General features: G+C 58.5%; 1 protein-coding gene across 30 annotated transcripts in view; it reads right to left on the bottom strand.

Moving 5' to 3' along the window:
- Positions 1-13,977, bottom strand: part of SOX13 (SRY-box transcription factor 13) — a 36,878-nt gene that overhangs the window by 3,063 nt on the left and 19,838 nt on the right. For 27 of the 30 annotated variants that reach the window (XM_050985118.1, XM_050985119.1, XM_050985141.1 and 24 more), the window contains exons 2-13: positions 5,567-5,768; positions 4,686-4,791; positions 4,451-4,537; positions 3,875-4,047; positions 3,389-3,457; positions 3,160-3,274; positions 2,987-3,069; positions 2,447-2,606; positions 1,562-1,671; positions 1,362-1,458; positions 1,136-1,279; positions 59-275 (exon numbers count right to left, since the gene is read on the bottom strand). In XM_050985118.1, the coding sequence (XP_050841075.1) occupies positions 59-275; positions 1,136-1,279; positions 1,362-1,458; positions 1,562-1,671; positions 2,447-2,606; positions 2,987-3,069; positions 3,160-3,274; positions 3,389-3,457; positions 3,875-4,047; positions 4,451-4,537; positions 4,686-4,791; positions 5,567-5,767 (1,562 nt within the window). In that variant the 5' untranslated portion in view covers position 5,768. Of the gene's footprint in view, positions 1-58; positions 276-1,135; positions 1,280-1,361; positions 1,459-1,561; positions 1,672-2,446; positions 2,607-2,986; positions 3,070-3,159; positions 3,275-3,388; positions 3,458-3,874; positions 4,048-4,450; positions 4,538-4,685; positions 4,792-5,566; positions 6,077-6,261; positions 7,415-13,977 lie in introns of those variants that run through there. The other 3 variants (XM_050985117.1, XM_050985116.1, XM_050985145.1) reach the window with 3 other exon arrangements.

Below are 13,977 nucleotides of genomic sequence, written 5' to 3' on the forward strand. Positions count from 1 at the left end.
CAATCCCCCTTACCAACCCCCCATTACCAATCCCCTTATCAATCCCCTTATCAATTACCCTATCAAGTAGCCCTGCCTGGCGTCCTGGCGCCGGTTCCTCATCAGCGCCTTGTACTCGCCCACGCGCAGCCTCTTGCCCTCCACGATGCAGGTGCGCTTGGGCCGCGGTTTGTATTTGTAGTCCGGGTACTTCTCCAGGTGCTGCCGGCTCAGCCGCGCCTGCTCCTCGTAGTAGGGTTGCTTCTCCTGGTTGGACATGGATTTCCAGCGGGATCCTGCATGGGGAAAGGGGGAGAGAGTGCTCACAGCCTGCCTGAGCGAGGAGATGGCGGGTGAACCCACCCCGAGGTTGATTGGTGCTGTTGGTTGGTTAATTAATGATGTTAATTAACGGTGTTGCTGGTGGGAACGGCGCCTGTATTTACAGCGATGCTGGTGGGAGCCACGTGTCGCAGCTGGATCTGCTGGAATGTCAGGAACAGCTTCCCTGGATTTCCCTGGGCATTTCCAGGGGTTCATGTCCTCATTCCCAGACCTTCTCCAGGCACCTCCAGGGATTCATCCCCTCATTCCCTGACCTTCCCTCCTGGGATTCATCCCCTCCCTCTAGGGGGATGCAGAGCACATCCCCTGTCCCAGGATCTTGTTCCAAACCCTCCAGGGGATGCAGAGGGAATCCCCTGTTCCTGGATCTCATTCCCATCCCTCCAGGGGATGCAGAGGGGATCCTACCCTAGGATCTCATTCCCATTCCTTCAGGGACGAGTCCCCTGTCCCAGGACCTCATCCCCATCCCTCCATGGCCATGCAGAGTGGATCCCCCATCCCCAGATCTCATTCCCATCCCTCCAGCGGCTGCAGAGGGACTCCTGCCCCGGGATCTTGTTCCCAGCCCTCCAGGAGATGTAGAATGGATCCCCTGCCTCTGGATCTCATTCCCATCCCTCCATGGAGATGCAGAGTGGATCTCCAAACCCCAGATCTTGTTCCCAGCCCTCCAGGAGATGTAGAATGGATCCCCTGCCCAGGATCTTATTCCCATCCCTCCATGGAGATGCAGAGCGGATTCCCTATCCCTGGATGTCATTCCCATCCCTCCAGGGGCTGCAGAGGGGCTCCTGGCCCGGGATCTCACCCAGGATCTTGCTGATGCTGGAGTTGTGCATGTCTGGGAAGGCCTGCAGGATCTTCCTGCGCTCGTCCTTGGCCCACACCATGAAGGCGTTCATGGGCCGCTTGATGTGGTTGTTGTTCCTGGACTCCGGGAAGTGCCGGGAGCCTGCGGGGACACACGGGATGAGGGCAGGAGCTGAAGGACAGAACCACCCTGGGGTCACCACCGTGCTCCTGGTCACCCTCACCGTCCATCTCGCAGCTCAGCAGGGCCTCGTCCAGCCGGTGGCCGGGGGTCTCCTCCATCCGCTCCTTCACCGGGGAGGAGTCGATCCCGACGGGCTCCTGCAGGACAGCGGGGTCAGGAGCCAGCCCCCAGCCTGGGACAGCTGTGGCTGGTGACGCTGGGGTGGCAGAGGGGACGGTGACCACACGGAGTGACCCTCACCTTGCGGTAGGGGCTGCTCAGTGACCCCTCCATGGCGGCGCCGTGGCCGTGCAGCAGCTGCCGCGCGTCGTGGATGGCTTTGGTGATGGCATCGCCCTCTCCCAGGAATCCTGGCAGGACACGGGCACCTGTCAGTGCCAGTGGTCACCACACTGACTACTCACAGCACTGACCCCTAAGGGCACCATCAGTGCCAGTGGTCACTCTGCTGACCCCCACAATGGGCACTCATCAGTGCCATTGGTCACCCCGCTGACCACTCACAGCACCCACACCCACAGGCACCCATCAGTGCCAGTGGTCACTCTGCTGACCCCCACAATGGGCACTCATCAGTGCCATTGGTCACCCCGCTGACCACTCACACACCCACCCCATGGGCACCCATCAGTGCCAGTGGTCACTCTGCTGACCACTCACAGCACTGACCCCTATGGGCACCATCAGTGCCATTGGTCACCCTGCTGACCACTCACAGCACCCACCCCATGGGCACCCATCAGTGCCAGTGGTCACCCCACTGACCACTCCTGACCCCTCAGAGTACCCGCCCCCATGGGCACCCATCAGTGCCAGTGGTCACTCCACTGACCACTCACAGCACTGACCCCATGGGCACCCATCAGTGCCAGTGGTCACTCTGCTGACCCCCACAATGGGCACCCATCAGTGCCATTGGTCACTCCACTGACCACTCACACACCCACCCCCACGGGCACCCATCAGTGCCAGTGGTCACTCTGCTGACCCCTCAGAGCACTGACCCCTATGGGCACCATCAGTGCCATTGGTCATCCCACCCCACCGACCCCACCCTGCCCATCCCAGCCGTGCCCCGGGTGGTGGCACAGCCCAGGGTGACAGGGCTGTCCCTTGTGTCCCCACCCAGCGGGAGGTTGGAGGGGCTGCTCTGCAGCTCCCTGCTGGCCCCGTGGCTCGGCGTCAGGGCCTGGCATCCGCTCAGCTTCAAACTGGGAGAACTGGAGGCACTGGGCAGCTCGGAGCCTTTGGGTTTGGCCGTCAGGTTCAGCGGCTGCGAGGTCTCCTGAGGAGGAGGGAGGGGTGGGGGTGAGGAGCTGCCCCAGAGCCCCAGGCCAGGGTTTGGAGAAGTTTTGGGGGCTGTACCAGGGTTTGGAGGGAATTTCTGGATCTGTACCTGGGCTTTTGGGGCTGTATCAGGGGTTTTGGGGCTGTACCCAGGTTTGGAGGGGTTTTGGGGACTGTACCAGGGGTTGGAGGGGTTTGGGGGCTGTACCGGGGGTTAAAGGGTATTTTTGGGGTCATAGTAGGTTTTTGGGGGCTGTACCAGGGTTTGGAGAGGTTTTTGGGGCTGTACCAGGGATTTTGGGGATTTTAGGGGCTGTACCAGGATTTTGGGGGTTTTGAGGGGCTGTTCCAGGGTTTTTGGGGTTCCTGGGGCCATACCTGCATCTGGAGGTGGCCCGGGCCCGCGGGTCTCTTCAGCGTGGCAGGAGGGGGGCTGTGCAGGAGCTGCACCGGGTAATCCACTGCGGGAGCAGAGGGACAGCGCTTGGGGACAACAGGGACACGGCTGGGGGACAAGGCCACCCCACGGGGCTGGGAGAGCCCCGACTCACCTGGTTTGCAGGGGATGGGCTGGATGGGCAGTGCCAGCTGGGACTCGGGGGTGACCGGGAGGGGCTGGTGGCCGGGGGTGAAGGCGGGGATCATCACATAGGGCATGTTGACCTGCTGGAGGGGACAGGGACACCAGATCAACGCTGCAGGGCAGTGCCACCCCTGGCTGGGCACAGCAGGACGCGGGGAGGCTGCAGTCACAGGGACAGAGGTGTCCCCTGCCTTTACCTGGATCTGCTGCTGGAGGAGGTTGATCTTGTGCTGCTGCTGGATGAGCTGCTGCTGCTGCTTGGCGATCTGCAGAGGGGACAGTGGCATTGGTGACATCAAGGACAGCGCTGGGCTGGCCTCCAGCCTGGCAGAACCCAACCAGCACCACAGAAAAAGGGTGGCAGGGGGTCCCCAGGGCCGTGGGAAGGGCAGGAGGAGGGGCTGAGCTACCTCGAGGGACACAAGGGCTGTGTGTCACACCCCAGGTGTGACAGAGGTGTCACCCCTGCCCTTGGGAGAGGAACACCTGGTGTTCAAGGAGCAGGTGAGCCAGGCAGGAGATACCTGGGGTGGCTTGTTCATCTTAGGGGGCTCAACCCCATCTCCATCCACCCTCGGTCCTCCCAGCTCCGAGGGTTTTGGGACAGGAACACAAAACAGGACCCCAAAGCCACTCGTGGTCCCAACATCCCAAAGGGACCCCGGAGGGGTGACAGTCCCCACCTGCTCCTGCTGCTGGCGTGCCAGCTCCATCTGCTGCTGCTGCTTCTCGAAGAGCATGGTGGCCATGTTCTTCTGCTCCGAGTGCGCCGTCAGCAGCTGGTCCCGCAGCGTGGACAGCTGGTTGATCATCACCAGCAGCTGCAGCTCCTTCTCTGCCAGGCTCTCCTGCGTTCCTGGGGGGAAAATAAACCCGACTGGATGAGGATCAGGGGGTGGGGAGGGGGAGAGGGTCAAGCACAAGGTGGGATGGAGGTGGTTTTTTTTAAGGAGTGTAATTCCTGTTTCCTCTGACCGGGGAGATTGAAGATGTTGGGGTGGGACATGCGAGGCAGAGAAGTCCCAAAGCCACCAGTGCCACCACTGGGGTGACCAGGGAATGTCAGATTTGGGAGGAATGGGAAGATCCCCACACGCTGAACCCCACCCATCCATGCAGTCAGAGGCAGCAGAGATGCTCCAAGAAAAAAAAGAAAATTTAAAAAGTGACAAATCCCTGCAAAAATGGGGACATTTCCCCTCCTGCTTTGGTGCTCCCAGCTGGGAAGGAGGAGGGAGCTTGGTGGAGGTGGATCCCACCTTTCACTTCCTTGGATTCAGCCGTGCTCCGGCCCAGCAGCCGCTCCTTCCAGTCACTGGCCAGCAGCTTCTCGATGGTTGGCATCACTGGGGACAGGGACAGGGACAGGGACAGGGACAACCACGTGAGCACATCCCAAGGCTCTGCAGCACAGCTCGGTCCATCCCACAGCTCTGGGGAGATCCCGAGGGGCAGGGAAAGGATCCCAAGAGGTCCCTTGGGAGCGTTTCCCACCTTCCTTCAGGTTCCTGTTGAAGTCCAACTTCTCCTGGCCACTCCCGGCCGGCTCGAAGGCGGAGCGCCGGGGCTCGGGGACATCCCCAGAGGGAGAGCGGGACTCCTGAGGGACACAGAATGTCACTGCCACCCCCAGGGACATCCCCAGCAGGGGACATCCCTGTCTGGTGGGATGCTGGGAGCTGGAGCATGCTCTGCCAGGCACATTCCCTGAATCCCATCTAGAGAGCATCATGGAAATGCTGGAATTTTCTCCCAGGGTCTCCTGAGTTCCTCTCCTCTCTGAAGGCAGAGCAGGGAGAGGGAAAACCCCAGGACAACGGGAAAGGGAGGCTGAAGGGATGGGGAACACCTGGAGGGGCTTGTTGGGGGTTCCACACCAAAAGTGAAGCCCTTAAATTAAGCCCAGGGACGACCCCAAGGGCAAAGCTGAGTTCTCATTCCCAGTTCTCCAGGTTTTTGGGGCTCAATCCTTGGGGAAACCAACCCTTCACACCTTGGGATGGAGGAATAAATTCCTAAAGGCTGAAGGGATGGGGAACACCTGGATGGGGTTTTTGGGGTTCCACACCGAAGGTGAGGCCCTTAAAGCCCAGGGATGACCCCATGGGCAAAGCTGAGTTCTCATTCCCGGTTCTCCAGGTTTTTGGGGCTCAATCCTCAGGCAAACCAACCCTTCACACCCTGGGAGCTCTCATTCCTGGTCCTCCAGGTTTTTGGGCTCAAAAGAGCAGCCAAAAAACCTTGGGAGTGCCTCAGATTTCAGTTTAAATTCCTCGGGATGAGGAAAAGCCACGCGGGGGAGCAGCCACCGCCTCCTCCGTGGGATGGAGGGTCTGGAGCAGGGCTGGGGGCAGCCCCACCTTTGTCACACCCACCTGTGGCAGGGCCTGGGGGTCGGTGCCATCCCTGGGAGGTGGCCCTGGGGGGTCGTGGGGCCGGGGCTCAGCGCTGGGGGCAGCCCCCGGAGGGGTCTCGGGGCCGCCCTCCTTCTTCTCCTCGCTCTTGACGGCGCAGTTCACCATGGTGCCCGCTCCATCCAGCTCCGGGGGTGGAGAGATGGGGCTCCTCATGGACATCCTGGGGACAGCAGGGACGTCACCACGGCCACCCCCAGCGTGGGCACCTCTCTCCCAGCCTGGTGCCACACTGGGGTGCCCCACAGCGCAAGGACAGCATCCCTGGGGTTCGCCATGGGCAAAGCTGAGCTCTTGTTGCAGGTTCTCCAGGTTTTTGGGGCTCAAACCTTGGAAAAAGCAACCCTTCACACCCTGGGAGCTCTGGTTCCTGCTTTTCCAGGTTTTTGGGGCTCAATTCTTGGGGGAAAAACAACCCTTCACACCCTGGAAGCTCTTGTTTCCAGTTCTCCAGATTTTTGGGGCTCAAACCTTGGAAAAACCAACCCTTCACACCCTGGCTCTGTTCAGTCTCCAGTTTGGGCTCAACTGGAAAAACCCCTTCCCCCTGGACTGGTTCTGGTTCTCTGGGTTTTTGGGACTCAAACCTTGGGGAAACCAACCCTTCACACCCTGGAAGTTCTTGTTGTGGTTCTCTGGGTTCTTGGGGCTCAAACCTTGGAAAAACCAACCCTTCACACCCTGGGAGCTCTGGTTCTGGTTCTCTGGGTTTTTGGGGCTCAAACCTTGGAAAAACCAGCCCTTCACACCCTGGGAGCTCTGGTTCTGGTTCTCTGGGTTTTTGGGGCTCAAACCTCAGAAAAACCAGCCCTTCACACCCTGGGAGCTCTGGTTCTGGTTCTCTGGGTTTTTGGGACTCAAACCTCAGAGAAACCAGCCCTTCACACCCTGGGAGCTCTTGTTCCCCCTTTTCCGGGTTTTCAGGGCTCAATCCTTGGGGAAACCAACCCTTCACACCTTGGGATGGAGGAATAAATTCCTAAAGGCAACCCAGAGATCCCAGAGATTGGGATTGAGGGACAACTTGAGTGACCTTCATGCCACATCCAGCAAGCTCAGGGTGACAGGGACCAGCACCCCAGGGGTCCCTCCCTGCTCCGGGAGCCGTGCCTAGAAAGCCGTCGGAGCAGCCGCGGGTTTCCCGATCCGACGGAAAGGGGAAATCCTGGCTCTGCCCAACAATGGCTGGGACAGCACTGGAATGGCTCCTCCAGAAACCCCCAGCATGACAGGGAGCTGGGACTGGGACTGGCCACCAGAATGGCTCCTCCGGGAATCCCTGGCATGGGGTGGACCTGGGACTGGCCACCAGAACAGCTCCTCCAGGAATCCCTGGAATGCGATGGGACTGGGACTGGCCACCAGAACGGCTCCTATGGGAGTCCCTGGCATGGGATGGATCTGGGACTGGCCACCAGAATGGTTCCTCTGGGAGTCCCCAGCACAGGAGGAACCTGGGAGCAGCCACCAGAATGGTTCCTCTGGGAGTCCCTGGCATAGGATGGATCTAGGACCAGGACTGGCCACCAGAATGGTTCCTCTGGGAGTCCCTGGAATGGGATGGATCTAGGACAAGGACTGGCCACCAGAATGGTTCCTCTGGGAGTCCCCGGCATGGGATGGATTTAGGACCAGGACTGGCCACCAGAACAGCTCCTCCAGGACTACCTGCCATGGGAGGGACCTGGGACTGGGAGCAGCCACCAGAACGGCTCCTCTGGGAGTCGCTGGCACAGCACCACCAAGGCCCTGCCAGGACAAGGGGCTGACCCCAGGAATGGCTCTCCCTGACCCCACAAACCCCTGTGGGTGCCAATCCCCATCCCAGCACTGCCAGACGGGCACTGCAGGAATGACAATGAGTTTTATAGGGAATGGGCTGTAGAGGACCCAAGAATTCCATGGGGTTTGTCCCCAAAAAACGTGTCCCACCCCTCTCTCCAGGTGCCAGGGCTGCCAAGAGCGAGCGCCAGGATCGGTGGTGCCCGCGGGGATTTGCTTTCCGTGGCCACCAAGCCTCACAGCAAGAATGGGGACAAGCATTGTCCTCACCTTTCAGCAGGAATAACGGGAAAAGGAGGCCACTAAGGAAGGGATTTATCCCAGAATCGGGAGCTGGGATGGGGACAGCACCTGCCTGGGGGCTGCCACCCCAAACCCTCCCAGACCCCCCTCAGGAGCCCCTAAAGCCAATTTGGGGGTGCAAAGCGAGGTGGGGAGGGCTGAGCTGGGCTGCCCGGCTTGGGGGCAACAATTACATAACAAACAAAGCCCGGCTCAAGCTGCGAATTAATCAAACGGCTGAAAATAAAACCTTCCTCTCAGGAACTTCAAACAAAAGAAATGAAAACAACAAGGCCGGCTGGGTAATGAAAAGCCAGGGCTGTGAATAGGGGACAAAAGGAAGTGGAACAATGGGGTGTTGGACAAAAGCAATAAAGTAAAGGGAAGTGTGACAGCTCCACAATAGGGCACTGTGCTCGCCAGCCTTTCTGATCTTAGCGGGCCTTTTTTTAATCTCGGTTCCCTCGCCCTCCGCCGAACAAACCCGCCGGGTTTCCTCCCGGCCCCGCATTGCCCGGGGGCTGCCGCATCCTGCGGCGCCCCTTCCTGCCCCGGCTCACCTTGGCCAGGGCCACCCGGCCCCCAAAATCCATCACCGGGAAGGACCGGACCTGGTGGGAAGCTGTGCCCGCTCCAGCCAGGATTGGCCTTGTGGGGATGTTATAAGTGGTGAAACTGAGGCAGGATTGCACAGCACAGCACCTCAGGTGTGTGTGAAACTCCATTTTCCCAGCTTTTTTGGTGGTTTTTTCAGACAAAAATCCAAATTTTGTAGGTTTGGGATGCTGCAAGAGCAGCGCCGCGGCACGGAGCGATGGCTTCGGTTTGAGGCAGGCACAAAATCCCATCCCAGCCCTCCCGCAGGTCCCGTTGCCATTGTGCCTCACCTCCCAGTGCCACTGGAAGTTCACTCTCAAAATGGGGCCAGGCTTTAAAAGGGCCGTGTTTGAAAGAGGCCACCTCGAGGGTTTGTTATCCACCCCGCCGAGCAAACAAAAAAAGGGGAAAAAGGGGAAAACGTGCGGTTATCTCATTCCGGGCGGGTCTCAGGTGTGGGCTCCGCTCCGGGGCTGCCTGGGGCACACAATGGGCACGGAACAATCGCCCTGGCACGGCACTGAAAGGATCTTCTTGGTTTTTAATGTTCCCCATTAAATCCAGGGTGGGGAGGAAGGGAGGGAATGGGGTTGGGATGGAAAGCGCCAGCCCAGAGGATGGAAACAGATCCCAAATCCTCATGGGATGCTTCCTTCCCTCACAGCTTTTTGGGGGCTCATCCCACAAGCCCTGAAATTCCCATATTTCACCTTTCCTCCCAATCCCAGCCTGGCAGCTCCAAGAATTTCGGGATGGTGACAGCTTGTGTTTCCCGGTGCGTAGCAGTGAACGGCACGTCCTGCAATTCTCCCGGTGGCCGTGCCACCCTTCCTGCCCGCCAGCCAGGCCTGATCCTATCGGCCCTGGCTGTGTGGAGCAGAACAGCTCCAGGGGCTGGGAAAAGGGGATGAGGTGCCAGAAAACCCCCACCCTCCCCGGCACCGGTTTGGGGATCCGAGAGATGCCAAAATTGTGGCACTGCAGGAGTTTGGGATCCAGGAGATGCCAAAATTGCGGCACTGCAGGAGCTTGGGATCCAGGAGATGTCAAAATCCCAGAGCTTGAGATCCAGAATCCAGGAGATGTCGAGATCCCAGCACTGCAAGAGCTTGGGATGCAGATGTTGAGATCCCGGCACTGCAGGAGCTTGGGATCCAGATGTTGAGATCCTGGCACTGCAGGAGTTTGGGAATTCAAGAGGCAATGGGATTCCAGCACAGCTGGAATTTGGGGATCCAAGAGATGTTGAGATCCTGGCACAGCAAGGATTTGGGATCCAAGAGACGCCAAGACCCTGGCACTGCTGGAGTTTGGGATCCAGATGTTGAGATCCCGGCACTGCAGGAGTTTGGGATCCAGATGTTGAGATCCCGGCACTGCAGGAGTTTGGGATCCAGATGTTGAGATCCCGGCACTGCAGGAGTTTGGGATCCAGATGTTGAGATCCCGGCACTGCAGGAGTTTGGGATCCAGATGTGGCAAGCAAGAGATGCCGAGATGGTGGCACTGCAGGATCTCGGGGATCCGAGAGCCACCAAGATCCCTCACCCCGTGTCACATCGCTCCTGCCTCAGGGCTCATCCTGCCCCTCAATTTGGGGACAATCCCACCCCAAGGACAGCAAAGACACCCTCAGTGAGTTGGCTGGAGCACCTGGCTGCCCAGATTTTCGGGATCACCCTGCCCTCTCCTGCCCTTCAGGTTGTCCCAGCTCCTGGAGTTCCTGCTCTGCTCCCTCCCAAAGCTCTCCATCCACATCTCTTCCCTTCAGGAGCCCAACACGGTGCCCAATCATCCCAAAAAAACCCTCATCCCACCACCAGAGCCCAGGAAAACAGGCAAAACAGGGAAAAACCCGAGGAGGAAACACCAGAGGAGCGACGCCGGCACGAGCAGCAGCCGCGACGCCCCCGGGAGAGGGCAGAGGAAAAAATAAAGACACACACGGAGATTTTCCTCTTCCAGGCAGGACCTGAGGAATCCCGGCCGGCCACCGGGACAGACAATAGCCCATCTCCTGCCAGACGAGCGGGGCCGCTTTCCTGCCAGACTTGGAATGTCCTCTCGGGGCCGCTTCCAAGCGTTTCCGCCCCGGGTGTCTTCCAAGAGAAAAGAATGGATGTTTGCTCCACCGTGCCCGGGGCAGGGATGGCCAGGGGTGGCTCGTGGCCCTGGCTGGGGGAAGTTCATGGGGCTGCTGGCCCTTCCCTGGGGATCCAGAGCATCCTGGGATTTGGGGTCATTCCCTGGGAATGGCAGGTGGCAATGGGGGAGGTGGGATGTGGAGTCCGTGCGTGGGGGTGGGAGAGAGGTGGGTGAGGAAATGCAACAGGCCAGGGTTTGATGGTTTGGAAAAATTGGTTTTAAACCCCAAAAGGCAACAGGATGAGCGTTTTCAGCCCCAGAAATGCCACCACCATCACGTGAGAGCCACTGGGTTTTCTGGGTCTGAAAAATCCTTTTTTAGCCCCAAAATGCAACTGGATGAGAATTTTCAGTCCCAAAAATGCCACCAGCAACCATGTCAGAGCCACTGGGTTTTCTGGGTCTGAAAAATCATTTTTTAGCCCCAAAAGGCAACAGGATGAGCGTTTTCAGCCCCAGAAATGGCACCAGCAGCATGTGAGAACCACTGGGTTTTCTGGGTCTGAAAAATCATTTTTTAGCCCCAAAATGCAACAGGATGAGAGTTTTCAGCCCCAGAAATGGCACCAGCAGCACGTGAGAGCCAGAGCTCCTCGTGTCACCGCTCCACCCCGCTGCCCCACAAAGCAGAAGTGGAAACGCTCCAAATTTGGGCTCAGCCCCATCCTCGGCCGCCTCCGCCTTCTCGACACCTCACCTGCCCTCAGAAAAACCCAAAGAGAGCTCAGGGCGCCGGAAAAGCTGCAAAATCCGCTCAGAGATGGAAGATCTTTGGTGGCCACGGGGGATTTGGGGAGGGGGATGCGCCTGGGAGCAGCGGGAGCAGGATGGGAATTGCCTGGTGTGTCCTTCCCAGTGGTACCCAATGGAAAATCCCCATCCCAACGAGACCCCCCAGACCCCAAATGCCCCTTTCCATCCTGGCACGGCTTTTGGGGTGAGCCAGAGCTGGGATTTCCCGCTGTCCCCCCAAACCAGGTGGGTGTTTGTCCATCCTCCACCCACCCTCAGCTCCCTGAAGGAGATTTCTCCTTCCCCGAAGGACAAACGGCCTCTGGAAACATCCGGAAATGTCCCCACGGGGTCAGGGCACGGTGGTGACAGCGCTGGCATCATGGAAACCCCCGGCAGAGGAAGGGGTTGGGGTCACCCCTCTGCTTGTGCCACCCCCATTTCCACCAGGTCCCCATCCTGGTGTCCCCATGGAGGGATGTCCCCTCCTCACCCCTGGAATTCTCAGCACAGCCACGTGATGGGGTTTTTTTGGGGGGGTTCAGAGCATCAATTTTCCATTTTTTAAGATGGAAAGGAGCGACCCAGGTCTCCAGGTTGAATCCTAAAGAAATTACAACCATTTTTACCAATTTTAGCCCCAAAAAAAACCAGCCTGCCCCTTCCAAAGGCCTCCAGAATACACCCAAGGTTATTAATGAGGTGCACATGGCCCTGATTAATTCCTGCAGAGTTTTGGGGGGCAAACCCAATCAACCCCACTCTCCAAAACTTGAGGAAAGAGGGAAAATACCAGGGAAACGTCCCTAAATTCTCTCAAGGGGAAGAGGAGGATCTGGGAGGCTCCATGGGATGCTCCATGTTCTCCATCAGGGATGTTTCCCATTCTCTATAAATCCCAGGATCCCGGTGATCCCAAGAGATCCTAAGAGATGGGATGAGGACTAAAGTGAGATCAGCCTCTGCTTTTCCCATGGGATTGTCCCTCTTGGCCAAATCCAACCCATCCCCTTGGGGCTTGTCCTGCTTGTGTCCAGCAGGATCCAGGTGGGTGGGAATGGGGAAATAAAGCTCCCAAAAAAGCCTGAGAAGGATGGGTCAACCCCCACAAATTCTCCGTGGGCACTGGGATCAGGATCCGTGCCCCACACATCACTGGGATCAGGATCCGTGCCCCACACATCACTGGGATCAGGATCTGTGCCCCACACATCACTGGGATCAGGATCCCTGCCCCACACATCACTGGGATCAGGATCCTGCCCCACACATCACTGGGATCAGGATCTCGTGCCCCACACATCACTGGGATCAGGATCCGTGCCCCACACATCACTGGGATCAGGATCCGTGCCCCACACATCACTGGGATCAGGATCCCTGCCCCACACATCACTGGGATCAGGATCCGTGCCCCACACATCACTGGGATCAGGATCCGTGCCCCACACATCACTGGGATCAGGATCCCTGCCCCACACATCACTGGGATCAGGATCCGTGCCCCACACATCACCGGGATCAGGATCCGTGCCCCACACATCACTGGGATCAGGATCCGTGCCCCACACATCACTGGGATCAGGATCCCTGCCCCACACATCACCGGGATCAGGATCCGTGCCCCACACATCACTGGGATCAGGATCTGTGCCCCACACATCACTGGGATCAGGATCCCTGCCCCACACATCACTGGGATCAGGATCCCTGCCCCACACATCACTGGGATCAGGATCCCTGCCCCACACATCACTGGGATCAGGATCCCTGCCCCACACATCACTGGGATCAGGATCCGTGCCCCACACATCACTGGATCAGGATCCTGCCCCACACATCACTGGGATCAGGATCCTGTGCCCCACACATCACTGGGATCAGGATCTGTGCCCCACACATCACTGGGATCAGGATCCCTGCCCCACACATCACTGGGATCAGGATCCCTGCCCCACACATCACTGGGATCAGGATCTGTGCCCCACACATCACTGGGATCAGGATCCGTGCCCCACACATCACTGGGATCAGGATCCGTGCCCCACACATCACTGGGATCAGGATCCGTGCCCCACACATCACTGGGATCAGGATCCCTGCCCCACACATCACTGGGATCAGGATCCGTGCCCCACACATCACTGGGATCAGGATCCGTTGGATCCATCCCAACCTCTGGGACCCATCCCAGTTTCCCTTTGGATGGAGAATTTCCATCTCCCTCTGCTTTCCCACTACTCCAAGGGGGTTTATCCTTTAGGATCCCAGAAGCAGCTGGGACCGTCCTTCCCAACCCCAAATCCAGGGATTCTGCCTCCCACGAGCCTGTGTGACGAAACCCAGCCAGGAGGTCCATAATTATCCAAATTAAACCCCATCCCTGGAACATAATTACCCAAACAAAACCCAATCCCTGGAACATAATTGTCCAAATAAAACCCAATCCCTGGAACATAATTACCCAAATAAATCCCAATCCCTGGAAGCAGCCGGATCCTTTCCTGGCCCAGGGCCACCCCCTTCACAGCCACGACCCAAACACATTTTTCCTTTTGCTGTGGGGAGGGTTTGAAATAGGAGGGGAGGGAAAAAAAATCCCTGCCTGAACCTCAGGTGGAACTTCCTGGCGGCGGGATTTATGAGGCGGGAATGATCTCATCAGGGAAGTGGAGGAAACTCCGCTGGAATTATTTCCAACCCCTCTAAATCCCCCCCCAGGCCCGGGAACAATCCCAGGACGAGCCACGTGCTGGCCCCGGGACCAGCGCTGGTCATTCCCGTTTCCTTTGGGAGCTTTGGGTTGGTTCTGGCACTCCAGGAGATAAATCCCT

Source organism: Serinus canaria, chromosome 26 (genome assembly GCF_022539315.1).
Source record: "Serinus canaria isolate serCan28SL12 chromosome 26, serCan2020, whole genome shotgun sequence".
NCBI lineage: Eukaryota > Metazoa > Chordata > Aves > Passeriformes > Fringillidae > Serinus > Serinus canaria.